Source organism: Acomys minous (assembly GCF_964271855.1).
Source record: "Acomys minous genome assembly, chromosome: 14".
In the NCBI taxonomy this organism is placed as follows: Eukaryota; Metazoa; Chordata; class Mammalia; order Rodentia; family Muridae; genus Acomys; species Acomys minous.
The window spans coordinates 21,339,001-21,365,485 of NC_140496.1; the positions used below are offsets into that span (position 1 = coordinate 21,339,001).

The following is a 26,485-nucleotide window of genomic DNA, read 5'->3' on the forward strand; positions in this document are numbered from 1 at the left end:
CCCCTGGAGTTTCCACAGCTGTGAGCAACCTGTGGGACGAGCACGCAGCCTGGCTTTAACTAATGCGGCTGGTTGGCTGGTCGTTATTTTTGAGGCAGGGGCTCATGAATTCCCAGCTGGCCTCCAACTCACTGTGTAGAGGAGGACACACTGGATCTCCAGACCCCCACCTCCACCTCCCAGTGCTAGGATTTGCAGGCGTGCATCACCACGCCCAGTTTAACATCTTACATTTTCCTAGTTCTTTTTTTTTTTTAATGCAATGGTACATAATAGCCCACAGGTTATTGTCAATATCAACATTGGACCACACAAGAGGAAACAGATGGAAAAACATTCGGGATGATTGGTAACTTAACAATGTGTTAAGATTACATTTCTAAAGGTTAAAAAAAAATGAATAGTCCCTTTAAAGAGACAGACTAAGCCAAAATCCTACCACAATGTTCTCTACATCAAAAGGGAGAGATAAAGATATACACACTCATGCTTAAATAGTCATAGTTTGGAAGACCTAGCTATATAAGAAATAAGTTATAAAGGGAAAGATTTACCTATACAAAACAAAACATTAAAAAAACAACAAACCAGAACTCTTGTTTCCGAAACAAAACTAAAAGATTAACAACTGAAGAAGAAAATATCTATAATACAAACATCAATGATTCAAGATCTTTAAATACACAGGCTTTCAAAACTGACACTGTAAGGCTGGAGAGATGGCTCAGCAGTTAATTCTGCATACTTCTCTCTTTTGGTTTTGATTTTTTTTTGGTTTTTTGAGACAGGGTGTCTCTGTGTAGCCTTGGCTGTCCTGGACTCACTTTGTAGACCTGGCTGGCCTCGAACTCACAGCGATCCACCTGCCTCTGCCTCCCAAGTGCTGGGATTAAAGGCATGCACCACCACCGCCCGGCTTTGGTTCTGATTTTTCAATACAGGTTTTTATCTACGTAGCCTTGGCTGTCCTAGAACTTGCTCTGTAGACCAGGCTGGACTTGAACTCATGGAGATCCATCTGCCTAAGGCTGCATGCTACTCTTACAGAGGACCTGGGTTCAGCTGCCAGCACCCACATCAGGTGGCTCATGGTCTGCAACTCCAGGACTTCCTAAGCATGAGCTGAACACAGCACCAGACTCGACAAAGTGGACAGGGGAAAGAGCCTGAAGCCTCAGCCCCAGCTGGCCTCCAAGGCCAGGCAACTAAGGAATGCTGGGGGTGAGAGACACAGTCTTCCCCAGTGAAAAGCACACCAATTGCTTTTCTTTTTCTTTCTTTTTCTTTTTTTGTGGATTTTGCCCCCCAAGACAGGGCTTCTCTGTGTAGCCTTGGCTGTTTTGTAGACCAGGCTGGCCTCAAACTCACAGTGATCTGCCTGCCTCTGCCTCCCAGGTGCTGGGATCAAAGTCTGCGCCCCTACACCCCGTACCTATTGCTCTTCTAACACCAAATGGTCAACCTTGAAAACATACACACAAATAACATTACACAGACTGAGAAGGTAATATTTGGGAAAAAAATACATACACACATATATATGTGTGTGTGTATCTATATACATATACACACACATATGCTGTAATAACAACTGATGAAAAAAAAAAGGCCATGACTTTGCAGGAGCAAGGAAAGGTATATGGGTTAAGAGGGAGGGAAGGGAAGAGGACAATGATGCAACTATAATCTCAAAAAGCCAAAGAAGTAATAAAAAAAAACTGCCAAAACCCAGAAAACAAAACCCAACATATCCAGGTAAGATTGTCCGTGATTACTGAGCCCATGGCAGTTAGCAGGTTTATAACAAGCACGTCAACTCAGCATCACTAAGAGTGGGATGCCCTGACACTGGTGTGCCCGTTAATGCTCAGCCACAGGAAGTACAGTGTTTACAAGATGAACCTAAAGTCATACCTGTCTGGCTCTCCCAGCTTATCAGAAACAGGGATTTAATTCCGTTAAAATGAGGTTCAAGAACAATCAATGTAAATTGAAAATGATTTTTAAAAATTCAGAAGATTGCTTATCTCTGTGCAGGTGTAGCCTAGAAAGGGCAAAGGAAGCTTCTGGGGTTACTGTGTGTTTCTGATTTGAGTAACAGGAAGAACCCCGAGTACCACTGATTTTTGAGATAGGGTCTCACTTTGTAGGCCTGACTAGCCTGGAACTTTATTCGCAGGCCTTGCTGACCTTGAACTTACAGAGATCTGCCCACCTCTGCCACCACATCCAGACCAAGAGCAGGTGACACTACTTTGTCACAGCTCCTTCCCCACCACTACATGCTGAGGACAGTGGGCAGGAGCAATGTCCACACAATGCAACCAGGTGTGCATTAGGCAAGCTTCATAATGCTGCCGTTCACAAGGACCTCCGCAACACCAGCGAGATAAGAATACTGCTTGGACAACTGTGTTTCATTTGCTGTAATCAGTTTTTAAAAGTCAGATGGAAAAAGCAACTGAAGTCCTAGAAAATAGAAAATGTAATTTTAAACTATTCCAATAAAGCTGGAGGAGGAAGGGGAAAAAAAAAAAAAAAAAAAAAAAAAGAATACTGCTTGTGCCATGCAAATAAGCCATATTTCCCTTTAAAGAACTCCAAGTCATTTCCTCTGTGCACCTGGCACACCAGCACAGGTAACAGCAGAGGATCAGAGTCGCTCAGATTTCATAATTTTCTGAACTTTGCAATATTTGATATGCACAACTATAAACACAAAGTTCACTTCTGTTTTGAGTATGCATAAACTGAAAGTAATTTCATGGAAAGCGGTTTTGGTTTTCGTTTTTGTTTTTCGAGATAGTGTTTATCTGTGTAACAGCCCTGGCTGTCCTGGCCTCGCTTTGTAGACCAGGCCGGCCTTGGACTCAGAGATCTGCCTGCCTCTGCCTCCCAAGTGCATGGAAAACACAGCTCTTGAGAAGGAAACTACGCAGCTATAGGAAAAGAAACGATCTTCTCATGGGTTTACTTGCTGAATATGTGCCCGACCCCTAAACAGTTCATCACCATCCCTGACCTCCCCACCTGTAGGGGTAGGGTACCCCTTCTAGTATCCAAAGATTTTAAAACCACACTGCTCTGTTTCAGAGGAATGGAATGGAAGCCAAATCGAACAGAAAACTCACCTAACGCTCTGACAACTCGCATCAGGACCTCTCCAACTTTCATTCTGGTCTCTGGAGTATGCTTGTCCTTGCCGCTGTCGTATTTGGTCAATAGGTCAACCAAGATTTCCTCGGGGTACACATCTGAGAGAAGGGCAACCCCTGGGATCAAAACAAAGAATTCATTATTTAGGATGGAAAGGCGAGTAAATCTAGATATCCTGTGATGGGATGAATACAAAGATTTATTTATCTATTTTTACATTTATTAATTCAGGAGAGAGACAGAGAGAGAGAGAGAGAGAGAGAGAGAGAGAGAGAGAGAGACAGAGACAGAGACAGAGACAGAGAGAAGAATAAAGTTGTAGGAGCCATTTCTGTCCTATCACTTACATGTGTCCAGGGTATAGAACTCAGGCCACCAGGCTTGGCGGCAGACACCTTTACTCTGTGAGCCATCTCAAGACACCTATAACTCTGCAGGCCAAGGCCACACTCTGTTCGGATAGATGACCCTTATAAGTGGACGGTGGTGACTGGAAGCTCTGGTCTCTGGCTTTGCTAATCCTAGCCAGGGCTCTAAGGTCCTACATGGACATTCTGTGATCTGTGGACTCTCATATCTGCAGTAAAGCCAAGTCACTACACGGCACTGTTTGAATTTGCACAGAAGCAAGAGACCCATAGGGAGTCTCTGGGTTTTAAGATTCTAGGGTTCGATGACCAGATGTTCTGTGGACATCAGCCTAAAATGCAGCAGTGCTTCCTGTCTTTGCTCTAGCTATGTGATTTCTCTTACAAAATTGAAATTGTGAGAGCAGGTTTCCCATTTTCAGAGTCTTCTGGGCATGAAAGGTACTATATGTCATCTTAAGGCTGATTTCCTGCATCCCTTCCCCCATCCATGCCAGGGCCTCCACAGTATGTACCCTACAAGAGTACTACCACATCTGAGCCCAGCAACCTCAGCAGGGACGCGGTGAAGGAAGGATAAGGCTGATGTCTCCAAACTAGCTCAGGGAGCAAAGGTTAAAGAAGTGTGTGCGTTTCTCCTGCAGCCATAGAGCACACACAGAGAAGAAATCAGCCTCAGAGGTCTCCCTGAGAGGTCTAAGCCTCTCAGGTCCCCAGTGCCAGGTCCGCGTTTACTCAGCAACCCTCCAGTTGTTCTGCCTGCTTCTACCCTTCCTCCTCCCTGCAGCGGGGAAAACTGTTTAAAAATACAAATCAGGCTGGGGGGTGGCGGCACACATCTTTAACCTCAGCACTTGGGAGGCAGAGGCAGACAAGTTTGAGGCCAATTTGGTCTCCTGAGCCAGGACAGCCAAGGCTACGAAGAGAAGCCAAACAAACCAATCAGGCATCAGGCCCCTTCATTCTTCTGGCCCAGCCCTCAATGGTTTCTCTCTTCCCCCTCCACTGCCTACTCCCCCTCCCTTCCCACCCCTCTCTCCATAATCCAAGGAGCCCTCTTTGAACATACTACTCTTTGCTCACATGTCCTGATCAATTCTGCCCTCCTAGGGTTTTATTGTTGTTGTTATTTTTGATTTTTAGTACAGCAGTCTGCTCTGGCTCTGTATCTGGGCCTCACTTTCTGTTACTGCAAGGGCTTCTCCTCTGCGAACATTGCCGGCTTGCTCCCCAACTCCTAGCTCAGGTCCTCTTTTAAAATAGATGTTTGTTTGTTTGTTTGTTTGTTTTTCAAGACAGGGTCTCTCTCTGTTAGCCTTGGCTGTCCTGGACTCCCTTTGTAGATCAGGCTAGCCTCGAACTCACAGTGATCCGCCTGCCTCTGCCTCCCAAGTGCTGGGATTAAAGGCATGCGCCACCACGCCCTGCTCTGTTTTAAAATAGGAAGTAGCTGTCTCCTTCCACCATCACTTGACCCTTCTCCCCTGCTTTATTTTCTTCTCAGCACATAGTGTTGCTGTTAACTGACAAACTCCTCTACGGACTGTTTGCTCTTCTCCTTGGAATGCAGGCTGCAGAGTGAAGGGTTTTGTTTTGTTTCCCACTGTATCCTGAATGGCTAGAAATGGGCCAGCACACAGTAGGTGTTCAATAACTACTTACTTAATGATTCAACAAGTGAATGAGTAAAAAGGGCTCGAAACGGCAGATGGTGGTGGTTTACGCCTGTAACCACAGTACTCAGAAGGGCCACAGGTTTGAGGCCAGTCTGGTTCACATACTGAAGATTCCAGAGCAGCCTGAGCTACAAAGTGAAACTGTTTCAAAAGCCATAAAGAAAAAGAGGAGAAAAAGGAGACTAAGGAGGAAGAGGGGAAGAGGAGGTGGTGGTAGCAGCAGCCACAATGGCTTAAAAATAATCATGATATAAAATCCAGACATTTACAGAAGATAGGGAGAAACAGCAACACTTGAGGCCCCATAACTCTTCTCCTTTAGGCCTCTCCTGTTTAACCTGGCCATCTTCAGGAATGCTTACATACTATTTTCTATAGTACAGGCTTGATCATACTCTCATTTACATAGCACACCACGGTTCTCCCTCTGCACCTGCTGAGGGCTGCCCCTGTCTACCCACCCTCTTTTCTTTTTCTTTTAATTTATTTATTTTTTACTTATGTGCATTGGTGTTTTGCCTGCACATATGTCTGTGTGAGGGTGCCAGGTCCTGGAGTTACAGACAGTTGTGAGCTGCCATGTGGGTGCTGGGACTTGAACCCTGGTCCTCTGGAAGAGCAGTCAGTGCTCTGAACCACTGAGCTATCTCTCCGCCCTCCACCTTCTTTTCTATCTTCTTCATTACCCCCTATTCCAAGGAGCCCGGGAACCTCTCGGCTCATGTGGAGCTTCAGGCTGTGACAGAGAGCTGTAGTCCACTCTATTATATAAACCGATGGAGAAGTCCTTGGGTGTTCCAGCTAACATCAGGGAGTATTCCGGCATAGGAAATATGTCAGTGGCTTAAGGAAAAGGTAAATGAATGGTTTACTAAGAAAGAGAAAGGAAACAGCTTGTAGATTCTGGAAAAACCTCAAAGAAAAGTGAAGTGGCAAGTGGCAGCTGCAAGCCCCGCAGCTCAGTATGGCTCACTGCAGCCACTCTCACTTAGGAGTGCATCTCAGAACCCAGTGGATTTGTTTCCCTTAGGAGTAGAGTAATAACTTTGTAGTGAACAGAGGGGGAAATGGGGTTTGCTGTATTAAACTGTCTTATTTAGCATTTCTGAAACTATCTTTCCCTGATGTCTCTCCTGCTATTGTTTATTTCTATTTGCTCTCTCTCTAGTCTTTAGCAGAAATAGTTATTTACTTCTTCAGACAAGCTCAGACATGTGGCTGTGCACACCATCTACTCCCTCCTGATAGGTTTCCTTTGGGAATCAGTGGTTCCCACTCCCCAGTCTCTGTCTGAGTGCTATTTAAGTGTGCTAACAACCCACTTGACCTCCCTCTGGCTGGGACTCCTTCCCTACGATGGCAAATCACAACACTCTGCCCCATCCCCATCACAATGACCGGTTCAGGGATCAGCAAGGAGGCTAGATTCCAGAACCCAGGCTGGAACGCCAAGGCAATGTAGCACCCCTGCCTCGTTTGTTTAAATTAGTATCCTGGAGTTCCCAGTGGCCACTGGAGGATAAAACCCACGCAGCAAAATGCCAACATAGAGAAGAGAGAAAGGGAAGATCGACCCCTTGAGCGTCAGGCCTAATTCTGTCCCTACTCACTAAACGTTCTAGATACATAAGCTAATAAACACTAACTTACATTTGTGTCAGTTCTTTTCTTTATTGTTTTTTGTTTGTTTGTTTTCAAGACAGGGTTTCTATGTGTAGTGTTGGCTGTCATGGAACTTACTCTGTAGACCAGGCTGGCATGGAACTCAGAGATGCATCTGCTCCAGCTGCAAGGCATTTTATGTATTTATTTGGCTGCCCTTAACTCACTTTGTAGACCAGGCTGGCCTCGAACTCACAGTGATCTGCCTGCCTCTGCCTCCCAAGTGCTAGAAATAAAGGCGTGCGCCACCTCACCTGGCTAGTAAGGCATTTTCTTAATTAGTGATCAATGGGGGAAGGGCCCAGCCCATTGTAGGTGGTGCCACCCCTCAGCTGGTGGTTCTCCATTCTATAAGAAAGTAGGCCGAGCAAGCCAGTAAGCAGCACCCCTCCATGGCTCCTGCCTCAGCTCCTGCCTCCAGGTTTCTTCTCTGTTTGAGTTCCTATCCTGGCCTCCTTCAATGGTGAACTGTGATGTGGAAGCAAAAGCCAAATAACCTCTTTCCCCCCCAAGTTGCTGTAGTCATGGTGTTTCATCACAGCAGTAGAGACCCTAACTAGGACACCCCCTATTAGCTTTTCTTTCTCTTCCTGTAATGCTGAAGTTTAGCTCCACCAGGCAGAATTAACTGCCCCCACTCTTCCAGAGAAAGGGCACCAAGGGCTCAGCATAGCCTCACTTCCCACCATCCTGGATTCACCCGCCAAGCTTATCTTCCTGCTAGCCCACTCCACAGACAACTGCCAAGGGCCTCCTCCGGAATGCAGCTGTTACCTGAGAGTTTATCTCAGGGATAAAGGAAGCACCAGGCAGTGATAAGAACCATATAAAAGGTGAGGACCACACTAGTGCAAAGGATGAAGGTTGTATTTATTTATTTATTTATTTACTTACTTATTTGTTAGTGTTTATTACCTGTAAGCTTTCTTAATTTGTCATACTGGGGTTATGTTGTAGCCTACACACAACCTTTGGTCCCTCCCACTTGGTAATTCCCTTTGTAATTTGAAAAATGGGGTAACTTCTGAGTCAGCACAGGCTTCAAGGAACCCTGACACACCGGTCCCCCTGGCAGGAGGATCCGCACGACCCACCCACGTGCCTTCTGCTCTGACTGCAGGAGAGGAGTGCAGCCGAGTGCTACGCAGCAGGGAGGGCATAAAGAGTCAAGGTGAAGCCAAAACTCAAGGAAAGCCACATGGGAACATTGTGCTCCGTGCTGGGCACAACATAGGGCACAGGTGAACTGGCTCAACAGGGAAATTCTTCCTCCAAGTCCGTTTTGTAATAAAACAACCAATGTTGCAAAGTCACTGCCCCGCCCTGACTCCGATTATAAAAGAAAAACCCATTTGATGGAAGCAGTGACCTCCAGATGATCCCTAGTCCTGCCGAGTGATCTGGAGAGCCTTTCCGCAGGAAGGAGTGAGTGCAGGGCCAGGCTGGCTTCAGTGACTGTAAACATGAAGAGTTCTAAATGGTGGCGCTGACTGCCCTTATCTCCAGGGCCTGCTAAGCCATCTTGACTTCAAAACTAATCTGACTCCCTTTTCCTGGGCAGATAACAATCACCCAAAGTGTGTACTTAATCTGGAAAACTACCTACTCACCCAAACTCCTCAGGCACTTCAGCAGACAAAGCTGTAAGAGGCACAGGACCCACTAGATTGTGCAGCTCTGCTTATACAGGCTGCGCAGATGGGGCTGATTATACACAGAGAAAGTAGATGGAGTGGCCGCTGAAGGCTGTGAGAGTTGGGTATGAGTGTTAAGTGACTGCTACTGGATACAGAGTCTTTCTGCAGTGATTTAAAACATTCTAACACTGACCTTCAAAATGGTACGCCTCCCATGACTATAATAAAAACTACTCAATTGTATATTTTAGGAAAAAAAAACCTGTTGTTTGGGGCCGTCAAATTCTAGGGGCTCTGATGCCTTTGGCGTCTGAGGGCACCAGCATCAGTATACACATACACACACACACACACACACACACACACACACACACACACACACACGTACATTTTTAAATCTTTGAAAATAATATCTGGGTATGGTGACATATACCTTAAATCCCAGCACTTGGTGATGACGAAAACAAAAGCAACAACAACAACAACAACAAACTGTTGCTAGTATTGTTTTAAGGAACAGCCTTACATTTTAGCCCAGGCTACTGAACTTATCCTCCTTCCTCAGCCTCCCAAATGATGGATTATAGCCACACACTACCACACTTAGATTTCTTGAATTGTGCAGATTATTTAATTTTTCTAGTGCTGGGAACTGACCCCAGGGCCATTCACTACTTCTGTAGCTTAAATTGTACACTTCGCATGGATGATCCCTATGATAAGTAAATGCAATATCTCAGAAAATGATTGTCTACATGTATTGAGACATCACATGGTATGCCATTTACTTATGTATGTGTGTGTGTGTGTGTGTGTGCATGTGCCATGGTGTATGCGTGGAGGTCAGAGGACAACTTGCAGGAGTTGGTTCTTTCCAAGCACCATGTTGGTCCCAGAGATAAAACTCAGGTCACTGGGCTTGGCAGCAGGTGCCTTTACCTACTGAAGTATCTTGCTCCCACATTTTCTTTTCTTCTCCCTTCCTCCCCTTTTCCCTCTCTCTCTCTTCTAAGATAGAATCTCAGACAGGTACAGCAAGATCTACACACACACAAAAAAACTGTCTTGAAAAACCAAAAAAAGGAGGAGGAGGACATGGAGGAGAGGGAGACAGGATTCCATTATGTAGCCACCTGCCTCTGCCTCCCAAGCATTAGGATTAAAAGCATGGACAGCCACACCTAGCCCCCTTTATATAGGCATTTCTTTTCTTTTCTTCCTTTTTTTTTTTTTTTTGAGACAGTTTCTCATGTAGCCCACGCTGACCTTGAACTCATTATGTAGCTGAGGATGACCTTGAACTTTTTATTCTCTCCCTCTATTTCACAAGTGCCCAATAAAGCTAAACAGAAATCTAAAGGAAAATATTTCATATCTTCTTTCTTAGGCTTTTAGATTAAAAAAAAAATGGACTAAAATAGCACGGCATATCTCGAATGTTGAGGGGAAATGCACTGCCAAGGGCAGAGTTTCAGCTCCAAACTGGCTTTGGCTGCCCTTACAGTGTAAAATAAAATGGCTTCCTATGAGTTAAATGAGGAAAAAGGCAAGTATTTCTCATTTCATAGAATGTCTTGCATTCTTAAGAAAATGGTCTACTGGGTTAAAAAATAATCTAAATTCTGTATTAAGTCAGAAATTCTACTCTAAGAATTTATTCAAACACACACATCAGTACAAGTAGATAATTACTATGCATAAAATCATCACTGCAGCACTATTTATAATAGAAGTGACTCAAATCAAATTAAATGTTCATGAATAGAGAGCTGGCTAAATCATGGTCATTCATCCAGCGAAATCCGATGCAGCCCTCCCCCCACAAAAATGAAGCAGCAGCTTTTTAAGAGCTGTTATGGAATTAATTCCAAGCCCCATTATTAAGGGAAAACTGAGATTAGAACAGTGTGTTCAGAATTCAACTGTACTTAAAAGAGGAAATACACACTTATCAAATGTGCCCAGAATAGCCATGGAAATCTAAGCTACATTTGTGACCAAATGTGGTGTAATAACCACAAACATCTATGTTTTCATCGTCCTTAAATCTCATTCAAACGGCAATGAAGGAGGGGAGGGGGAAAGAGGAGGAAGAATGAAGGGGTGGGGTGGGGACGGAAAGGTGTAAATCCTCAAGTAAGGAAATGTCTGAAGCACAGAGAAACAGACTGGGCACAGAGCAGAACAATGACATGGCAGAACTGTTGGATCACTTGGGAAAACTTAGCCACAGGTACTGGAGGAAGCAAGTGTAGAAGACAGCTTGGCCACCGAGCCTGGCCCACTGACGAACACCCACACAGCCACCAGCACACCCTGCCCAGAGGTGAGTCAGAAGTTGCTATCGGGTGGGGTACAGAGAATGCCCAGTGATTAAGAGCACGTGTTACTCTAGCAGGGTTAAGTTTCCAGCACTCACACAGAAACTTACAATCCTAACATCAGGTCCATGGGATCCGGCGTTCTCTTCTGGCTTATATGAGTAAGTACACACACAGTACATATACATACATGTGAGCAAAACATTCCTACACATACATAAAAAACAATATATATATATGTAAAGAAATTCTAAAGGGTAGGTCTTTTTAAAAAGGAGAAGGAAGCGGGCGTGGTGGCGCACGCCTTTAATCCCAGCACTCGGGTGGCAGAGGCAGGCGAATCGCTGTGAGTTCGAGGCCAGCCTGGTCTACAAAGCGAGTCCAGGACAGCCAAGGCTACACAGAGAGACCCTGTCTCGAAAAAGCAAAAAAAAAAAATAAAAATAAAAATAAAAAATAAAAAAATAAAAAGGAGAAGGAATGGCTATATGTGGTAACACACATGTCATCCCAACACTTGGGAGGTAGAGGCAGAAGGATCATAAGTTCAGAGCTAAACTCCATTACATAGTGAGTTGGAGACCAGTCCAGGCTATATGAGCTTCTATCTAAACAAACAAACAAACAAACAAAACCATAAAACATGGGGCTAGAAAGATGGCTCAGAGATTAAGGGCTCTTCCAGAGGCCCTGAGTTCAATTCCCTGCAACCACATGGTGGCTCACAACTACCTATAATGTGATCTGATGCTCTCTACAGGGGTACATGCAGGCACAACATTGTATATACATACTAATAAATAAATATTGTTCCCTTTTTTTTTTTTTTCTGAGACAGGGTTTCTCTATGTAGCCTTGGTTGGTCTGGACTGTCTTTGTAGACCAGGCTGACCTCGATCTCATAGAGATCTGCCTACCTCTGCCTCCCCAGTGCTGGTATTAAAAGCATGTGCCACCACACCCAGGCCATTAATAAATAAATAAAATGTTTTAAAAAGTGAAACATAACCAAACCAAACAAGCAAACACATGGGAAAATGTCAGGAGAATGGGTGTATTGTGAATGTGTCTGTACTTGTACTCAGGCCACATCTAAGGGGCAGAAAATGAGTAGATAGAGCTGGAGAGATGGCTCTGGAATTCTGTATGTAGCCAAGGCTGCACTTGAGTTTCTGGCCATACCACCTCCCGAGCACTGGGAACACAGGTGTGTGTTACAATGCCTGTCCTTGATCGTGACATCCGTGTGTGAATACGAATGTGGAAGTCAGTGGTCGCATAAGTTGTCTTCCTTAGTCTATTCTCCACTTGAGTTTTGTTTGTTTTTTGAGACCGGGTTTCTCTGTGTAGCCCTGGCTGTCCTGGACTGGCTTTGTAGCCCACTTCAGTTTTTGAGACAAGGTCTCACACTAAACCTCACCAATTGACTAGCCTGGCTGGTGAACTCTGGGGAGCCTCCTCCTGTCTCTGCCTCCCCAGCACTGGGATTACCAGTGTGCACTGTCACATCTGGTCTGTATGTGAATGCTAGGGATCAGATCAACCCCAGTGCCTCAGATCTGCAAAGCAAGCACTTTTCAAAACGAGCATCTCTTGCCCCATGAAATATTATATAAGAAATTAACAGCAAACCATAAACACACACTGAGTGTCCTCCACACACCAAGAGCTGCACATGCAGCCATCCCATTAATGCGCTAGACAGTCCTCTGAAGAGGATCCCATTACCATTTCTAATTGTACTGAGGGAGACAGTGAAGAACAGGGAGTTGAGGACAGAGCTGGCACGTGGCAAAGCAGAGCTGTCATCCTCCACACTCAGTTGCTCTGCTCTGCCACAGCCCACCTGGCAGCAGTGCCCGGGGAAATAACCATCAGACTAGTACACGCACCACAGCATTCTAACCCTAAAGATAGCAAACCACATGCTTTCAAGTGCAGGTAACACTAGCCTCGCTCCAGGACATGCACTTTCTAAAGGACTCAGGTCCAGAAGGAGGTGCGTTACCCTCTATGTCCCAAGAACACGTTCACAAGGCCCAGCTGAGCTTCCTGGGGACAACTTTTTCCCACTTGCTATATTTATTTAGCTCGTGAAAAAGGGAGATAGTGATGTTAATAAAATTTACAAATGTTTCTAATGTGAAATGCCACTGCATTTGTTAAGCCAGAAGAGTCACATAAAAGGGAAATGGAAAGTGAGGGCTTCGGCCTGCTTTGTAACCAGCTATTCAAACTCCCTCACCCACAAGAGCTTTATAGGCCACTGCAAGCCCTCTACTTAGTCTCCCCAAAGATAATCAAAGACCGAACTGCAACATACAGTCTGCCTAGTCAGGGCTGCCTCTACCAAGTAAGGACATATGGGTGAGTCCAGAGAGAAGCAATAAGAGAGCAGGCACCTAGAAAACTATCAAGAGGGCTGTGGAGACAGCTCAGAGGGCAAAGTGCTCACTATGCAAGTGTAAGGGCCCAAGTTTGGATCCTCAGAATTCATGTGATGCTGGGTAAGGAACTGCACATCTGTAGTCCTAGCGCTCCTACAGCGAGATGGGAGGTTTGCAGTGGGTAACAACAGAGACCACCTCAAACAAGGTATGAATCCAGGCCTGACCGCTGCAGTTGACCTCTGACCTACACATGAGCACCGTGGTGCACACATGTATGCAACACATACACACAAAGGTGCTCACACACATACACACATAATCCTCTCACACACACAAGGAAGAAGAAAGAGAGGGGAGGGAGGGAAGGGAAGGAAAGGAGAAGAGAGGAGAGGAGAGGAAAGGAAAGGAAAGGAAAGGAAAGAAGGGAGGAAGGGAGACAGAGCAGCCAAGGAAACTGTCAAAAACACCATGATGATCAAAGTTTTTGCTATGTATGAACAAAACAGCCCTAATACTGATTGAAACCAGGAGGAAGAGAGGGAGGGAGGGAGGGAAGGAAGGAGCACGGAGAGAAGGAGGAAGGGAGGGAGGAAGGGAGGGAGGGAGGGAGGGAGGGCACAGCTTTGAAGGTAATCACTGCTCTATATATTCAGAGCAACTTGCATTTCTGCTGATCATGAGTGAGAAATAAAGATGTCATTCATTTAATTCCCCCAAGACTATTTTCAGGGATCATTTCTATAGCTCATTAAGTTCTCTTTACGTAGCTTTCACAGAGTAAAAATGCACAGAAGAGACATTTACTGATAAAAGAGCAAAAGGGCACCTGACGTTCTGGGGAACTTTAGCTGATTCCCTCCTTGAGTCACCTCCTCGTAAGAAAGCCCTCTCTACACCTCTTGCAAACCACAAGCCAGGCAGGCGTGACAGGAGGGGCCAAGCTGAGCACTGGGTTTCCAATGGCACCGTCACCTCCAGCCTAAGGGGAAGCTGCTGAATCAGCACAGCTGACTAATGGAAGTCACCTGGCCTAAAGCTCTGGCAAGATGGGGCTGGTCTTCCACTTGCTCAGGGTCCCCTTTCGCCTGGGCACCATAAGCCAGTCAGAGAGACAGGATATGGGCACTTCTTAAAGTGCCCTTTTCCCTTAATTATGCCTAGCAGATGTTCTAATGAGATGATTAGGCAAGCACTGGTTATAGGCACTCCAGGCTACAACTGGCTTAGAGAAAGTGATCATTGCAAACCCAGCAACCGTGACGTGCAGGGCTTATAACTACAGTGTCATCCAGAGACATGGCAGGGCTACCGTTAACACACCGCAGAATCCCTTCTCTCCTGAAAACATGCACACACAAGAACACTCCACCTATAACCTCAGGGGTTACCACACCTAGTTAGGGACTTTCATCCATCAGAATCAAATTCTATAGTAAGTGCCAACTTACAGTAAGATGTGTTTAGAATTGACAGTATGGCTTAGCAGCAGAATATTTACTTAGCGTGTGTAAGGCCCTGGGTTCAGGCACAGGCACAGCAAAAGGCAAGGAGAATAAGACACCTATAAGCAGAGGAGAAAGGAGAACCATTAAAAAGTAACTCTCAGTCAGGGATAGTGGTGCACACCTTTAATCCCAGCACTCAGGAGGCAGAGGCAGGCGGATCACTGTGAGTTCGAGGCCAGCCTGGTCTATCAAGGCTAGTCTTGGGGAAGAAAAAAAAAAGTAATTCTGGGGACTAGAGGGAAGGCTTAGGAGTCCAGAGCACTGGTTGTTCTACCAGAGGATCCAGGTTCGATTACCAGCAACCACACAGCAGTACACATTCAGGCAGAGAACTCATATACAGTCAAAAAACTTGACTCCCTTCCACAGTGATAATATGACAGGTCACCAAAAAGATTCAAACACTACAAAGAAGTATAAAGTAAAACAAAATTATTCAGGTGTGGTGGTGGCACACCTGTGATCCCATGGCTTGGGAGACTGAGTCAGGAGGACCAGAAATTTGAGGCCAGCCTGGGCTACATGGTGAGCTCTAAACCAGCCTGGGCTACAGAGTGAGGCCATGACTGAAAAATCAAAGTGACCCAGATACTAATGTTTAAAACCTTAAAAGCATAATATGAGTATATGCATTGCTGGGTGTGGTGGTGCATACCTTTAATCCCAGCACTCGGGAGGGAGAGGCAGGCAGATTGCTGTTTGAGGCCAGCCTGGTCTACAAAGTAAGTCCAGGACAGCCAGGGCTACACAGACAAAACCCTGTCTCAAAATAACCAAAAAAAAAAAAAAAAAGTCAAATAAATATATTTATCAAATGGTTGAAATAAATAATTATTTAAACATTGAGGCTAAAGGTCTGAAGAGATGGCTCCAAGGTTAAGGAACGCTTGCTGGTCTTGTAGAGGACCCAGGTTTGACTCCCAGCATCCACACCAGGCAGCTTGCAACAACTGTATCTCCAGTTCCAGAAGATCCAATGCACTCTTCTGGCCCCCACGGGCACCAGGCATGCACATACTACACACACATACATGTAGGCATTCATACATACACATAAAATAAAAAATAAATAAAAATTTAAAAATGAGTTGCGTTAAAAAGAGAATGGAGGGAACTGGAGAGATGGTGCGGCGATTGAGAGCCCTTGTTGATGACCCCAGCTCAATTCCCAGTGCTCACACAGCAGCTCACAACAGTTGGCAACTCTAGTTCCAGAAGATCCATTGCCCTTTTCTAACCTCTACAGGCACCAGGCACACATGTGATACACATACATACATTACATACATACATGAGCAGAACACTCACACACATAAAGGAAGTAAATATTAAAAAAAAAAAAAGGGGGGGTGGCCAGGTGTAGTGGTATCAGCAGATACTGGACGCTGTTACGTCATGATACAAGTGTAACCAGCACAGCTTCTCCAGTTGGTGATCACAAGACATTGTGGGTTATTATGGATGCTTTGTGCATCATAAAGGCTCAAGGAGAAGGGAAGAGAAAGGGAATGGAGAAAGGATGTAAAACGAAAGCCGGGCTTCCTGAAGACAGCAGATGAACTGTTGCGCACAGCACTACCAGCTGGGGGTGTAGCACAGTTAGTGAGTGTTGGCATGAAGCCCTGAGCTCCGGCCCCAGCACTGCATGGAACTGGCCTGGTGGTACAGTGTGTAATCCCAGCACTCAGAAGGTAGAGGTAGGAGCATCAGAAAGAAGTTCATCCTTTGCTACATAGAGAGATGGAGATAGCCTAGGCTACATGAGACCTTGACTCAAAACAAACAAAAACAAACTAAATAAACTAAATAAAAGGGGGTCTGGTGACATTAACTGTGTGGTAGAAGGCTTGCCTAGCATGCACAAGGCCCTAGGTTCCCAGGATTTGGCTACAAAGTGAGTTTGAGGCCAGCCTGGGACAGAAGGTGTCAAACAAAACAAAACCCCAACCAACCAACCAATTAAACAAACAAAACTCCACAAACCAGACAGACCCACCTCTAAGCTCCCACTAAGAGTGCACCCCTCCACAGCTCTTTACAAAGCCAGCCATGCAGGCTCAGGGAGGCGTTCGCAGCTATGCTTTCAGACAGACCCACTGTAGGGTCCAGCTCCCACCTACACACTCAGGATGAATTCCCCTCACAGGAACAACTGTTAACACGGCAGTTCATTCTTTCTTTATTTTTATTTTTTTAATTTTTTTTCAAGACAGGGTTTCTCTGTGTAGCCTTGGCTGTCCTGGACTCACTTTGTAGACCAGGCTGGCCTCGAACTCACAGCGATCCGCCTGCCTCTGCTGGGATTAAAGGCGTGTGCCACCACGCCCGGCTACAACAGTTCAAAGTGTTCTACTTACGTTTCTTACCAAGGGAGTCTGTGACATTATACTCAGCCAGAACAGGAAGCTGCATTTTAAAATGGCCTGTTTATGGTTTTTATCTACTAGGCACTTTTCTTAGCACTATCTAGGAACTCCTTATGTGATGAAAATATTAACTGCTTGCCTTTGGTAAGAGCAGAAGGTCAGTGAAATAGAATTCATGTGCCATTAATCGTGTCGTTCCTATGTGCGTGACTCAGTGGTTTTAGGAGACTCACAAGAATTGTGCAACCACCAGCACCCTTTAATTCTGGAACATTTTCATCACTCCAAAAGGAGGCTTCCCACTCATTAGTCACTTTCCCTTTTTCATCCTGAGCCCCGCAGCAACCACCGATACACCTTCTGTCTCAGTAGACCCATGCTTGCCACGTTCCTAGGAAAGCTTTGCTTGTTTGAGTATACTTTGAATTCAACTAAAGCTATGTTGGTTTTTGGACACAGATGTGTTTTAAAACCTTAGGAGATCAGATCTTTTCATCTTTCTTCCTGACTTCTCTGCCTAGAGATACTATTTCTATGTCCATTTCTCTATGTTGTATTTCTCTTTTGGTTCATTAATTCTCTCCCTGGCTGTGTTTGCTGCAAAACTCTGAATTTTTAGTTATTCTTTTTTTTTTTTTTTAGATGTTCCTTTAAAAAAACAAATCAGCTTGATGGCATGTTTGGTTTTTGTTGCTTCTTACTTCCTAAAGCTATTGTAAAGTTTATCCTGTATTTCTTTAAATACAGTAAGCAGACTTACTTTTTTTTTTAAGTTTGTTTTTATTTTACGTGCATTGGCATTTTGCCTGCATGAATGTCTGTATAAGGGTGTCAGAGCCCCAAGAACGGTAGTTAGACAACCATAAGCTGCCAAGTGGGCATTGGGAACCCAGGTCCTCGGTAAGAGCAGCCAGTGCTTTTAACTGCTGAGCCATCTCTCCAGCCCACAGACTTACTTCTTAATTTGTGAGCAACAAATCTAACATCTAACATGAAGTATTATCAGGCCTTCTCTTCTTGTGTTCGGCTATGTGTGAGTGTGTGCTAGTGACTGTGTGCTTTAAGAAGTATTATGAAGGAAGAAACGGGGTGTTACTGTAATAGTCAGCATAGTACTTTTATTTGGAGGGAGGGATCGAAGCTTTAAAAGTAGTAGTGATAAGCTGGGCGTGGTGGTGCACACCTTTAATCCCAGCACTCGGGAGGAAGAGGCAGGTGGATCACTGTGAGTTCAAGGCCAGCCTGGTCTACAAAGTGAGCCCAGGACAGTCAAGGCTACACAGAGAAACCCTGTCTCAAAAAACCAAAAAAAAAAAAAAAAAAAAAAAAAAAAAAAAAGTAGTGGTGATAGCTATGCAATAGTATAATTAGTACCAGTGAATTGTTAAAAATGCTCAAATGTCTACTTTTATGTTACAGTCACACATGCATAAAACCACAATACATTAAAAAAACAAAACAAAAAACAGCTGGGCATGCTGGCGCACACCTGTAATCCCAGCACTCAGGAAGCAGATGGATCTCTGTGAATTCGAGGCCAGCCTGGTCTACATAGTGAATCCAGGACAGCCAAGGCTACACAGAGAAACCCTGTCTCAAAAACAAACCAAAAAACAAAAAAATAGTGTCTTGCTATCAACTGTAGATTAAGCCTTCAACATATGATCCTCCTGCCTCTACACCGCAGATGCTAGGAATTCAGGTGTGCGCCCCAGTTCAGAGCTCACAGCAGTACTTCTTTCTGACTGACCTGAGGTAGTTTTCTTAGAGGTCTAAATTTAGGATTGGAGGGTGTTTGTTGTTTACTCTCACTTGGAGTTGCTCCAAGTTTTCATTTCTGCAACTTGCCCACAGCTTAACTTCAGGCAAATGTCTTCAGCAAAATGTAGGTTCTTACGCTGAATTCACACCTTAGGAGCTCTGGTTTTCTCTTCAGGTGTTACTCTGGCCAGCCACTCTGCTCTTTCAATTCTGTAATATTTTTAAATTCTTTTTTTTTTTTAAGATTTATTTATTTATTATTATGTATACGGTACTCTGCCTGTATGTACACCTGCAGACCAGAAGAGGGCATCAGATCTCATTATAGATGGTTGTGAGCCACCATGTGGTTTTTGGGAATTGAACTGAGGACCTGTGGAGGAGCCATCAGTGCCCTTAACCTCTGAGCCACCTCTCCAGTCCCCTTAAATTTTTTTGAACATGTTACTATGTGACAGATGAATTAAATGGTCATCACATCAACAAAAGGCAGAAATTTACTTTCCCCTAGATTTTATTTAGTTTGAATTTAAGGTTTTTGTTTGGTTTAGGCAGATTTTCACTATGTAGCACAGGGTCAACTAGAATTCTCTACCTTCTGCTTGGGATTATAGGTATTTACCATGTCTGGCTAAAATACTCGTTTTAATTACCTGACAAATAAAGTATAGATTATGATTTCTTTATTGGCCAGGCACAGTGGCGCTCACCTTTAATCCCAGCACTAGGGAGTCGGAGGTAGAGGCAGAGGAATCTCTGTGAGTTCAAGGCCAGGCTACAGAGAAACTCTGTCTGGCGGGGTGGGGGTGGGGATTTCTTTGTAGTCAGTAACAGCACATCAGAATTCCCATCTAAGTTCTGTCGTTCTAAAGCGTCTTCAATCCTGGCTTCCCCTTCTTTTCACACTGCTGTTTTGGTGAGTGTATTGTAAATGGAGTTTATTTTCATTTGTTCACATGCTACGTTTGACCCACTGACCTAATTGATCTTCTCAGCAGCGTAATAAATACTACATGGGTCAGTTCACGACACATACTACAGTGTCAGAGAGCAGACACCACCGAACCACTACAAAGCGGCACAGCTAAGAGTGGAGCAGGAACTGTCACTTTCCTGGTGGGTCCCCTGTTATGAGGAGCATCTGGAGAGACACATGCTGGAGGAAGCACTGCTGATTTAACTGTTTAGTTGCTGAGCTGCCAGACAAGAAATAATGGGCGAGTTCAGTTCTATCTAATTAGTATTCTCTGACTTAATAACTTCGCAAACTGAATCATTTCACAGACTAAATATAGAAAAGTTATTATTATGGTCTGGTTTCTAAGCAACCATTTCATTAAGAAAAGCACTACTTGGGGGGGGAAAGCCACATCTGTTTGTCAGTAAGGTTCCTGCTGTCTTGTATAATTTCATGGTGAAGAAGCCATGGTCACTCTGTGCTTTGGTAATCCCTGGTTGTGAAGGGTCACCAGGGGGAACTACAACAGAGGGAGCCATCTGTTTCAATCTGTCCCTGAACCTTGTCATCATGAAACAATTCAGCTTCCTGCAGCAGCCATGTAATTTAAAAAAAAACAAAACCCTCTTGATTATAAAAGCAAGACATGTTCATACTAGAAAACGTGAAGAGCCAGAAGTGGAAAGGCACAAAAAAGGAGAAGTATCACCTGACTGCTTGTTGCTTTTAGACTCATTAGAAAATGAGTTCCACCGTCAGGGAAAAAAAATTGAAAACAAAACTACTGGCCTAAAATAACTCCATAGGATTCTGCTGTTTTCCTGCGCGATCAGAATGGTTTTCATAATGGTGTGGGCTCTGTTCAGAGATCTGTACAGATAGCCATGCTCTCTTGCTGCCTTTCATAAAACAGACTAAAGACAGACAACAGCATGTCTGTCATCAGTGAGGAGAAAGCTCTGTGTGTGGGTGTGTTAGAGAGCTGTCCAGCAGGATACGCTGTGGTATCACGTGGTATGTAGTGTGGTGTAAGTGTCCTGCTATGGCAGAGAGATGGCGAGGACAGATACTGTTTCCAAGCTCTTTTTTCTTTTTCTTTATTTCTTTTTTGGTTTTGGTTTTGGTTTTTCGAGACAGGGTTTCTCTCATAGCCCTGACTGTCCTGGACTCTCTTTGTAGACCAGGCTGGCCTCGAACTCAAAGAGACCACCTGTCTCTGCCTGTGCTGAGATTAAAGGTCTGCGCCGCCACCACCCGGCCTTCAACTTCTTCATTGTCTGCTTTAAAGCAAAGATAGTACAATATTTTACAGTTCTCTTTTTCCCCTGGTTCAGTTCTGACCACTGACAGGATCCAAAAAGGAGCCTGTCAATCTCTTCTATGATTTGTTTTTCAAAGACTTACTCCAGAGATAGTGAAATGACTCTTTAGTTAAAAGAGTTTTTCTTGCAGAAGACCCAGGTTCAGTTCCCAGCATGCACGCGGCAGCTCATAACCACCTGTAACTCCAGTTGCAGGGGATCCAACACCTCTGGCCTCCTTAGACACTGGATACACTCACACATACTATGTGTGTGTGTGTGTGTACATATTATATATATACATATATATATTATGTGTGTTTATTATATATGTTTAACATATGAAATTAAAAAGAACTTTTTTGGGTGGGTTGAGACAGGGTTTCTCTGTGTAGCCTTGGCTGTCTTGGACTCACTTTGTAGACCAGGCTGGCCTCGAACTCACAGCGATCCACCTGCCTCTGCCTCCCGAGTGCTGGGATTACAGGTGTGCACCACCTTGCCCAGCTAAATAAAACCTTTTAAAAGCACTGAGACAGCCTAAAGAGAGCATAGGAAAGGACAATTAATTTCGCTTTGTGTGTGTGTTATGTGTACATGTGTACGTGTGTGTGCGCGCTGTGCGTGCGTGCGTGCGTGCGTGCGTGCGTGCGTGTGTGTGTGTGTATGTCAGTGGTTACCATCTGGTATCTTCTATCATTCTCTACCTTTTACTTTTTCTTCCTTTATTTCTGTGTGTATGGGTGTTTTATCCTTCTTATGTGGTCTGTGGTCCCCATATGTGCAATGCCTACAGAGGCCAGAAAAAGGCATTGGATGCCCTGGGAATGGAGTTACAGATGGTTGTGAACTGCCTTGTGGGTTCTGGGAACCAAATTGGTGGTCCTCTGGAAGAGCTGCCAACTACTGAATCATCTCTTTTGCCCTCTCTGGTCCTTAAGCCCCACCTTCAGTCATAGGATGACACTGCACAAAGGTCCTGGCCAGGCATTGCCTTCAGACCTTAGGATTTTCAACTTCAGGAACTGTAAGAAACAAAACTCTGGAGGGCTGGAGAGATGGCTCAGAGGTTAAGAGCACTAGCTATTCTTCCAAAGGTCCTGAGTTCAATTCCCAGCAACCACGGGGTGGCTCAAAACCATCTGTGATGAGATCTGGTGCCTTCTTCTGGCCTGTAGGCACATAAGTGGGCAGAATACTATATAAATAATAAATAGATAAATAATAAAAATAAATTAAAGAGAGTATGTTGAAAGAAAGAAAGAAAGAAAGAAAGAAAGAAAGAAAGAAAGATTGATCTAAGGGCTGGAACGATGGTTCAGAGGTTAGGAGCACTGGCTGCTCTTCCAGAGGTCCTGAGTTCAATTCCCAGCAACCACATGGTGGCTCACAACCATCCATAGTGTGATCTGATGCCCTCTTCTGTCATACAGGTGTACATACATGGAGCACTCATATACAAAAATAAGCAATTCTTTAAAAGAGGAAACAAACAAACAAACCTCTGTCCTTTATAATAAATACCAGGCCCAGGCATTCTGTTATACTAGTACAAATCCCAGGAGTGCTTTCCGGAACCTTCGCTGATGACCCTATGCATGAAGGGCACTGATGGAAAGATGGGAAGCAGAGCGGGCAGGGTGAGGAAGCAGGGTAAGCTGCAGAGCCTGGGGTCACCTGAAAAGTAACGCCCGACACACTGCCACACTAAAGTCAAGGGAGCATGGGATCAGCATGCTGTGAGTTATGTAGAGCCAGCCTGGGCCATGTATGAGACCATGAGGAGCTTCAGCCCCACTTGGGAACGGAAGCACCGTGGCCACTGTGACCTTTCCCTCTGCCAACAGCATGGTTTTTAGAGCCAAAGAGACTTATTTTCAGATCCTAGTCCTGTCACTTAGCACCTGTGTCACTTTGGGCCAGGTAGTTAACGCCACTGCACTTCAATTCCCTCATTATGAAACTTGCAGGGTCGCCGTGATTGACAGTAACAGGCACTCAGTAGGTGGTGCCTTTACACAACCCACTGCCATTTCTCTGACATGACAATTATCCAAGGCAATCTTGGGAAGTGCAAATAATTGTGAAGTAGCTATTATTCTTTTCCTTATAGATAAAAGTACCAAACTGTTAAGTTCTCTGATACAAATCTGAATATTGGTTTTTGACTGACAGAAGAAACTACTGGTCACAAAGTAAAAAAATGAAGCTAGTATGAAATTTAAGTGTTTGAGGCACTATACAGATCCTGTGAACTCCAATAAGATTTTTTTTTAAATACAAAATATGGCAATCTCTGCCAAAAAAAAAAAAAAAGGCTGGTTCTAGCGCCAAACTTCTCTAGCCTTTGTGACTACCAGCAAGCCAAGTCTTCATTTAAGAAGTTGGTATAGAGCCAGGCATCTTTAATCCCAGCACTAGGAAGGGAGAGGCAGGTCAATCTCTATAAGTTTAAGGCAAGACTGGTCTACATAGTGAGGTCCATGCTAGCCAGAGCTAAATAGAGACTCTGCCTTTAAAACAACAAATAAGCAAACAACAACAAAAGCAAGGGGAAAAGTGCCCGCCTAGCCACGGGCTGGATCCCCAGCGACACAGGAACCAACCTGGCATGGTGACGCATGCCAGAAATCCTAGCAGTAGGGAAGTGGAGGCAGGAGAACCATGCAGTCTGACGTCATCCTTGACCACATTTCAAGTCCAAGCAGCCTAGACTACATGAGGCTCCGTCTCAAACACAACACATAGATAAGTAGGAAGAACTATAGTGCTTTGTTATCTTCAGGATGACTTGTGGAATCCAGTGTTTTTGCCCATATTATTAATAACGATCAAAACGAGGAAACAACTCAACTGCCCATCAGCTGATGCTGGAAAACTAATGTGGCTAGTTGGCAGATGATTAATTCTGTTCTTGACTAAATATTGAGAATTATTAGCATCTGTCATCATTCTTTGGCAGGGGGTGGTTGAGACAGGGTTTCTCTGTGTGTCCCTGGCTGTTCTATAACTTTTTTTTTTTAAGGCTAACAACAGAGGGGTGGACTGGAGCGATGGCTCAGCAGTGAAAAGCACTGGCTGCTCTTGCAGAGGACCCAGATTCAGTTTCCAGGACCCACATGCTAACTCACAAACACCTGTAACTCCAGCTCCAGGGGGTGTAGAACTCTTTTGGCCTCTGCAGGCACCAGACACACATATGATATACCAACATACAAATGGACAAAACACCCCTGCACATGAAATAAAAACTAGCAACAACAACAACAACACTAAAGCAAACAATAGGATCAATTTCTACAATTATTTGAAAACTTCTGGAAGAGCAACTTGTGGTACCCTGGGAGATAAAGAGCAAGCTCTCAGGTACATTAGATGGTGGGCGCTCACTACCACACTTGACAAACTGATTCATCTTAGAATCCATATACTGGATAGAAAGAGAGAGCAGAGAGAGCAGGCTCTCACAAACTGTACACACACACACACACACACACACACACACACACACACACACACACATGCACATTCGCTCTCAGTAAAAAAATAAAAGGACTAAGCTTTAAAATGACCTTCTATGTGACGTTGGAGAAGGGCATTAACCTAAGTATAAGTGCCAGAGTCTATATCTATAAATGGGACTATTTCGTATCATATCTAAAAATTAACTCAAAATGGACCACATATCTAAATGTAAGAAGAGCTAAATCAATAAGATTCTTGGAAGAAAACATAGAAACAAACCTAGAGTGTCTTTTGTTGTTCAAAACAGGGTCTCACTGTGTACTCTCACCTGGCTTGGAACTCACTATGTAGACCAGGATAGCCTTGACCTCAGAGAGATCCACCTGCCACAACTGCTGAGATTAAAGGTGTGTGCCACCACACCTGGCACCTCCATTACTTTGATTAGAGCACTAGCTTATTAGAAATGATTCCAGGACTATAAGCAATGAACGTGAAGGTTAATAAATCAAAATTGATTAAAGCTAAGCTTCTGTGTTTCAAACATCACCATAAACAAAGGAAAATATTCTATACACTGGCAGAAAATATCTGCAAGTCTTATGTTTGATAAAGAGATTGTCTCCAGAATACACAAGGAAATATAGCCCAATAATAAGTAAAACAGCCCAAAATGCAGATGGTGAAGAATCTAAATATATGTCTTTCTAATGAACATTTTAAAATGGATAAAAACTGATAAAAAGGTGTTCAACATCATCAGCTAAATACAAACCTAAATCACAATGTCACACCATACCCATTAGGATAGTTGAAAGAAATGAGCCAGAAAATTAACAAGTATTGGCTAGCACAGTGGAATTTTTGTTCATTGCTGGCAGGAACGTAAAATAATACAGCAATTTTTGAAAAAAAAATTATTGACTTAGCTCTTAGATTTAGATATGTGGACCATTTTGACTTAATTTTTAAGTATGATATGAAATAGTCCCATTTTGTAGATAAGCATGGAGTTACTATATGACCTAACAATTTTCCCACCTCCATACCAAGGGAAAATGAAAACTTAGTAAACCAGTATTCATAGTGGCTGAGAAGCAGAAACAGGGCCATTAAGAGCTCACCAGCTTGGGCTGGACAAGTGGCTCAGTGGTTAAGAGCATTGACTGCTCTTTCAGAGGACCTGGGTTCAATTCCTAGCACCCACAGGATAGTTCACAACTATCTGTAACTCCAGGATCCAACACCCTTATATAGACATACAGGCAAAACGCCAGTAAAAATAAAAATAAAAATAAATGAAAAAAAAGAAAGAAAAAAGCGTTCAGTGGTGGCCAAGTCTGAAGACCTGAATTTAGTTCCTGAGCTCCACATGATGAAAGGAAAGAACTAACTCCTACAAGTTGTCTTCTGACCTCCACATGTGCACCATTACACACACACACACACACACACACACACACACACACACACATAAATAGATAGATAGTTAAAGTAGTAAACAACCTAGCTGTTCATCCACTGATAATGGAAAAGCAAAACGGAGCTATTCAGCACAATGAAATAGTAATTTATACAAAGAATGAACCTTGTTACAGTAAGGAAGAACTTTAAGAAATAATTCTAGGGACTGGAGAGAGTTGGCTCAGTGGATAAGAGCACTGACTGCTCTTCTAAAGGTCCTGGGTTCAATTCCCTGCACACACATGGCAGTTCACAACTGTCTCTAACTTCAGTTCCAGGAGATCTGACACCATCACTTACACATACAAGCAGGCAGAACACCAACGTATATAAAATAAAAATAAATCAATCATTTTTTAAAAAGAAATAATTCTATATGGAAAGGAACTAGAAAGAAACAAAATGGTGGTCTGACTCGACTGCCATATGATTGTCTAGAACAGGCAAATCGTGAG

At 44.0% G+C, this 26,485-nt stretch overlaps 1 protein-coding gene across 1 annotated transcript in view; it reads right to left on the reverse strand.

Moving 5' to 3' along the window:
- Positions 1-26,485, reverse strand: part of TANGO6 (transport and golgi organization 6 homolog) — a 160,965-nt gene that overhangs the window by 63,757 nt on the left and 70,723 nt on the right. The window contains exon 15 of the mRNA XM_084757334.1: positions 3,132-3,272. Within this exon, the coding sequence (XP_084613460.1) occupies positions 3,132-3,272 (141 nt within the window). The remainder of the gene's footprint in view (positions 1-3,131; positions 3,273-26,485) is intronic.